This window comes from Anguilla anguilla, chromosome 5 (assembly GCF_013347855.1).
Source record: "Anguilla anguilla isolate fAngAng1 chromosome 5, fAngAng1.pri, whole genome shotgun sequence".
Classification (NCBI taxonomy): domain Eukaryota; kingdom Metazoa; phylum Chordata; class Actinopteri; order Anguilliformes; family Anguillidae; genus Anguilla; species Anguilla anguilla.
Genome location: NC_049205.1, coordinates 14,678,033 through 14,685,066, shown reverse-complemented (window position 1 = coordinate 14,685,066; position 7,034 = coordinate 14,678,033). Strand labels below are relative to the sequence as shown.

The window sequence follows — 7,034 nt, the reverse complement described above, 5'->3', positions numbered from 1 at the left end:
TTGGGAATAAACCACAGGAAGTGTGTCTATGCCATGACGGAATCCCGTTACCAATCCTAGACAGCCTCCTAGCGGTTGCCACTCATTCTTCATGGGAAAACTTCCCAATTTAGAAAACCTAAAAAAACCCGAAATTATTTTGTAGGAGTTGTGTTAGAAGTCTGAAATACAGGCCATGTATTATCGCATTTCTGTCCTTAAGTCCATAATGGTAATTGTTATACAGTATCTCTGGAAATGTAATATATTCATTCATTTATATTCAATATATTAATATTACTATTAACTTGTGAAATGCTTGTAAAGTAGCCTACATAACATTAATTACAATCACTTAGCAGACATAAAGAGTGTCTTACAAAATTACATCACTCATATTGCTCATATTTATCTGATTTGAACCCAGCATTCTGAGAAATAAAGGTACAGTAGTGGTTCATTTTTAAATCCCCCACATGTACCCAGAAAATACAGCATTGCTCAGTTTTTAGCTTGCTTGTTTAGCAGCAATTGGTAGGGAAACTGTTTCCTCAAATTTATTTAACATCCATAGATTTGATAATTGTTTTATTGGTATATCATAATCCAGGTTAGTCCTTAGTCCTAGTGCGTTTAATAGCTGTTTTGTATAATATGAACATTCCATGCTCCATTATTTAAAAAAAAAAAAAAAAGTCACTCGCAACTTTGAATCAGCATTTAAGACTGTATCCACCAGAGGGCACACCACAAAAGTCGACTTGCTTCTTTACGTCACTGGGAATTTCCAGCAAGGAAGTCAAGTTTTAACAAACACCGAGGAACAGAGACTGTTACTGTGTTAGCCAAATGACTCGAGACATAAGACTTGTCTAACTTAAAAGCAGTGTTCATACGTGTATTCGCTGCTACATATAAAAAGCATTTCTGTATTTTCCTATCAAACATACGCACGTTTTGATCTCGCCAAATGCAGAAGACTGAAACGGCGCCTTGTAGCTAACTCAGCTATCAAGTAAGCAAGCCAGCTGTCCGCTTGAACGGAGTTGTCATCTACCAAACTAACCAACCAACTTCTGCGCTAGCAGCATAAACCTGGACTAAGTGTAACCCGAAAAGGTACGGCTTCTAATGTATCGGGAATATGAGATTGTCATAAACTTAGTCTCGGTCGTTATTTGATAGTTGGGCAGATGGCAGGATACACTCTTTTCTGTATCCTTGTTTTTGGATTCTGTATTTGTGACTGAAGTTCGACTTTTGGTATCCACTTCCTCATAAATCAGTCCTAGCTAGACAATGTTAATTGCACTTTCTGGGTTATTGGTTTCAGCAAGGACATTTTACTTTTACGCATTTTCAATTTATGATGAATCCAAGGACACGCTCATAGTTGTGGTGCCAGCTAGCGTAAAGTTAGCGCAGCAGATGTACTGAACACTAGGAAAGTTATCCGAAACGTAAGTGCTGAACTCGGCTAATGCTAGCCTGCTAGCTAATTAGCCGCTAGCCCTGTTCATTTTATGATGATCTGTTAGCAGCTACCGAGTTAACTATGACTACTAGTTATTTTGTGAGCCCGTATTAGGAAATGTACATTACATAATTTCATAAAGAATGATATGGATCTGCTTGATCTTGGACTCTTTAAGTAGCATGTTCCTTGTAGTCACATGGTATGACGGTTTGAATCTTCGATTCATATGTGTGACATGAATGAGTGGGTAAAGTTGGGTACTGTTGTACTGAAGCACACATTTTGAGGATATTTCAGGATTAACGCAGTTTTACATTAGAATGCGTTGTGTGAGATGAAGGGTACATGCTCAGTTTTCTGAAAGACGTTGCTGTAATTTGATCTACAGTATTAGTCTTCTATTAACAATGGATCACCCACTTTTGGGGGTTAAAAAGGATCTCTACTCCACTTTGGACCCAGATGGCAATTGACAGCCTGTGTCCATAGCACTGTTGAGTGTTTAAGGATTATTTAAGCATCGTCCTTCTCATCATTTTTATGGATGTGACAAGCCAAACCTGAAACTAAGGTGAAACACAGGAAGCAAGTTTCCTGTTGATTTGGTAAGGGGCTAAAAGATGTGCTTTATCTTTTGTAAGAAATTAACATTTATGTATAGTTGTTTTCTTCACATCACACACGAAGTAAAAGTATGAAGATTGGGTTTCTCAGTAAAAATTGGGTTGCTCAGTAATTCACAGAAAGACTTATTTTGCTCATGTCTTTTGATCTATGCCAGGGGTGTCAAACTCTAGTCATGGAGGGCCACAGTATCTGCAGGTATTTGTGGTTTCCTTTCAATCAGTAGCCAACTAAGGCCTTTAGAGCAAGGTGTTTTGGCTCTTTAGCCAATCAGTGACTTAAACTAGCTAATCGCTTGTGCTGAAACACTCAGAGAAGCAGCAGGCGGTGCAGCCCTCCAGGGCTGGAGTTTGACACCCCCAATCGATGCTAAAATGCTGCAGAGTGTGGATGTGGTGGTGTTCCACCATCAGTTGATATGGATGGTGATTTCAGTGGAACCTCTTTTTCTTTTGCAGGCACCATGGCAGAGGAGGACCCCTACCTCCAAAGTCATGTAAGTACCCGCTAGTATTATTATTATGGTCTTCTTCTTCTTCAAATGTACTAGGTTAGGGCTCTAATCACCTCTAGCCATTTTATCTTAAATAAAGGAAATTATTTTTCATTTTAAAAACAACAAAAAAACATGATGGTGATGTAAGGTCAGACAGAACTGTAGTGAAACTTTAATCACTGGCCTGTACTAGCAGTACTACTGTGCACTGTACTCACAGAGCCAAACTGATAAATTAAATTCAGATTAGCCAAACATTTCAGACAAAACAGCACAAATGCTTTGAAGAGTCTCTGTTGGTAAAAAATAGCCCACTGAGATGGATATGGCCACATTGGAGAGATTGGATTCTCGTTATGAGTTGCGTATTGCTGTTAATTTGAGCTCGTTAGCGTTAGTTGTAGGCTGCCACACATGGCCTTGTTGACGCTAGATAATGTTCGCTAACTTTGTTCGCTGAATGATGAACGCTGGCTCTACATCAGTTTCCTGGCTCCTCCTGAGAGGTGTAAAACGAACAGAGCGGTCGAGGTATGAGCTCACAGGAAGCAGTTCTTGGAAAGTACAAGGAAATTTGGTTGCTACAGTTACCCCTGACTTTGAACGAAGCCCTTCAGTCTTGAGTCCCTTTGTCAGAAAAGCGCTTTCTTCTGTACGAATGTGGTCTTAAATTCAGTCATTCATTCAAGTTCCATTCTCACCTGACCCATTAAAAGACTTAAAACACAATTTAGGCTTTGGACTTAAAGCAGTGAAGCATGTTTCTTCATAAGCTGAAATCTTAGATCAAAACCGTAATGTCAGGACCTTGTTTTTTGGCTTTCTGCTGTCCATCTGGCGATGGAAGAAGCCGTCTTTTAAATGACCCGCCCTGAATCTGCCCCCGAGAAATAGTCTGGGGGTCAGTAACAGCCATGGAATTGGAAATTTCAGCCCTACTGACCTTTTCTTATTACAGCCCGCACACCCACTTAACATCTGCTGCTGTTGGTACCTCTACATGAACAGCAGACCCAGACCATGAAACTACAGTGATGGTGTCTGCTGCTCTTTGAAAGACCCTGGTTTAAGCTGAATTTGAATACCCTATTGCCGAACTGTATGGTCTTGTATGGACTCTACCAGGGCAGTAGGCATGGTTAGAGGTTCATTGAAGTTTTGGAGGTCCAATTTAGGATTTAGCTTGAGATTGCCAAGTCCTGTGGTTCAGGATTTCTTTGCTTGCTTTCAGTGTTATCAATTTTATCGTTTCACGCCTTACACATGAATGACAATAACCATTTCAAGCCTCCCCCACCCACTCCATCAAAAGCACAACAATGTCACTGCACCTCCACTTTTTGGCTGTTTCTGAAAGCGCATACTACGTACCACATATGCTATCATTCAACTCATTTAGTACGTGAGTAAAAAGTACATTGGCTTTTTGGACATACTACGTCATCATAGAAACACTCCACTTCCTTTCAGGGCTTTGTACATTGATGATGGTATGAGACAGGTGTGCCATATTTTTCATGACACCACCCTATGCCGTTGATTGGTTGTCTGGTTGTTGGGTCGTGGACTATTGCAATGCATTTTGGGATACACGTTTCATCGGATATAGTATGACATCCTGGTATTTTTCGCATAATATTTAATTCATGCTAAAAACGATACATAGTAGCCTATGTAGTACATAGAGTGCGATTTTGGACACAGCCCTTTTCTTTCCCTTTAAAATGGCAACAAAAGTTGTTGTCTATTGTCAGGTACATTGTGCGAAAAGTTTTTCAGAATCTCTCCTGGCGTATGAGCTAATTTCCTTTACTGTATTTTATAAATTTATTTTTGGAGTACAGTACTTGCGGCCCGATGCTACGTCTGGTGCACTGTTTAGTCTTGTGCTGGTTAAGACCAGCGTGCTAATTAGCTTGATTGGCCTCGTTTAATTGTTTGAGGATAAAAGGAAGCTGGTTTGGATTGTTCACTGCTTTCTGGGTGGAACCGCTTCAGCGTGAAATGAAGGAGGAGGTTTTGGGGGATTTCCCATCCCGTGTCTGATGCTTTGTCCTTTCTCTTCCTTATACCAAGGACAGAAAAATGAATTGAAGGGCAAGACGGATACAGAAATGAAAACATTTTACTTTGTAAATAGACGGGTTGATGACTGGATAATTACACAGTTCTTCGTTATCGCTCAGTTTGCAAACCAACCAAGAAAGGGCTTGGCTAATAGACAAAATGGCAAATTTTAAGTAAATAAATGTAAACATGCCACCATGACTCTGTGAAATACTTCACATCTGTTTTCTTTCACTAAAAGACCAGATACAAATCTTTCCCTCTGTTGTTGCTCAGTCAGCCATACACAGTGAGTGTGGCTATCTGTAATGTTCATGATTTGTTTGTAATACTGCCATTGGTTATTTGGGCACAAGTCTTCTTCCTTGACTTAGGAATGATAATAATAATAATAAAATAATACTATAATAATAATAATAATAATAATAATAATAATTCTGGTTTTATTGTTACACTGCCTTTTCATATCCAAAGGACCCTGTTCATTTCACAGGTTTACTTCTCTCATGGGTGACCATGTAGGAGACATGTTCAAACTACTGCTACAGCAGGACGAGAGTGACGAGGCCCAGTCAGAGACCACAAAATGTGGTCAAAGCCTTGAAATTTGGACCATTCTCTCTCTATCCAAACAGCGTAACGTAAAAGCTTTCCAACGTGGTTCTCCTGGAGCGACCCCCGATCCACCTGTGCCGCAACTGCTGCTGTTTCAAAGCCATGCCCACGTTCTGTGGTCTCGTTGCGTTGGTCCTGTTGTGGTTGCAGTTTGAAACTTCTACCCTACGCATTAAAGCAGATTTTTGGAGAGAAAAAGCTTGATTTGCAACACGAGTGACATTTTCTCTGTGGCTCCTTGTGTGTGACTCTCTTTCTTCCCTTCAGTTCTTGGAACCATGGATTGGAATGGATGCGCTGAGTTACCCACCTATGTCACATGCCAGCGCCCTTAGGATAGGTAAGTTCAAAACATCCAGGCAGTGTGTGACCTTCCCACGGGAAGGCGGTAGCCATAATAACAAAGGATGGGTTGTCAAAAAGGGTTTCCTAGAGGTCAGCGAACAGTCTTCAGCATACAGGTGTTTTAACAGCAGAGCAGGTGACGTTATGAATATGAATTTAGACACCCATGGTAGTGTCAGAATGAGGCTCCACAAAGCAAAAGATAGGTCACACCTACCATGTTTGATTCCTGGCTCATTGATTTGGATCGAACATTGTGTTTTGATGTGGAGGGAAAAACCTTGTGATTGGCTGAAATGAGTGATTTAGAGTTCTCTGCAGGTCCACTTTAATGCGGAAACCTCACTTTCCTGTCACTGCACACTAGGGCCATCCTGGCCTTAAACGTGGTTAAAGAGTGTTATCTGAGGGGGCGTGGGGGTTTGGCTTGTGTGCACGAGCTGTCAGCCTGGCTACATTTAGTACACATCAGGCAGACGTTTTACTTCCTGTAAAAAGAAATGGCCTATATTTGGACTTTTATATTTTGGCGGCGTTGGGGAAATATTGCGCTGCCGCCAAGGGACTTGCGGTGTTGAGCGACAGCCGAAACGTGAGCGTGCCCTCGCCGATAAAAATACACCGGAGAAACCGCAGAGCCGGGGTTTTTAAAAAGCCCGCCCTTCCATGGGCTTTTTTAAAAAAAAACACGGCGAGGCTTCTGAAGAATGCCAGGGACCGGCCGTGCAGATTCGGGCCTGCCTTCCCCGCTCGCCCACTCTCGCTTCTGCATTCTCCTGGCGCTCGGCCAACGGCGACGCCGTAGCAACTGGCCTTATTTCTGGGGGATGTGTCCGCGGAAATTACAGGAGAGAAAGTGCGCGCTAGCTTTTCATTCGCAGTGTGTAAAATAACATGGCTAGTTCTTCGTAGTTTTAGCTTGATGTATTTTTACCGCTAAGTCTCACAGTGTTGCTGATAGTGCTCACAAATTGGCTAGCTCAGACTTTATACATTAAACCCGGTATCGAGAGTCTTTTGTGACTGGTCTGTGCTGCCAGGAGCCTGAGAGAGTATGTTCATGCAGATGCAAATATGCTATACTATTGAAGGTAGACCTGCATGTTACTCCCACTTCAATTTCATCTTCAAAGTAGCTTAGTACCAGCTTTCGCTGGAGTCTCACTATTGGCGAAATGTAAATGAAATTTTTTTTAAAAAGGAGAAAATTGAGTCTGAGCCCTTGCTGTTCATCGGCTGAACATCTCATCGGTTGTCCCGTAAATATTTGGTGGTATTTGTGCTTCCTCCAGAGAGACATCTGGATTCCTTCGGTGGTGTTTGTGTTGTACCTGAGATAGTCTTGTTTCCTCTTTCCTGTTGCAAAGTTTGCTGCTTCCTGTCCACAAGCACACGCTTCCTGTCGACGTAACGCAGCACGTCGGGCATAAT

The 7,034-nt window shown here is 41.7% G+C and overlaps 1 protein-coding gene across 2 annotated transcripts in view; it reads left to right on the top strand.

The window, feature by feature from the left end:
* Nucleotides 1-754: 754 nt before the first annotated feature.
* Nucleotides 755-7,034, top strand: part of LOC118227344 (nuclear factor NF-kappa-B p105 subunit-like) — a 28,729-nt gene continuing 22,449 nt past the window's right edge. For both annotated transcript variants that reach the window (XM_035417690.1, XM_035417689.1), the window contains exons 1-3: nt 755-1,098; nt 2,539-2,576; nt 5,526-5,598. In XM_035417690.1, the coding sequence (XP_035273581.1) occupies nt 2,544-2,576; nt 5,526-5,598 (106 nt within the window). In that variant the 5' untranslated portion in view covers nt 755-1,098; nt 2,539-2,543. The remainder of the gene's footprint in view (nt 1,099-2,538; nt 2,577-5,525; nt 5,599-7,034) is intronic.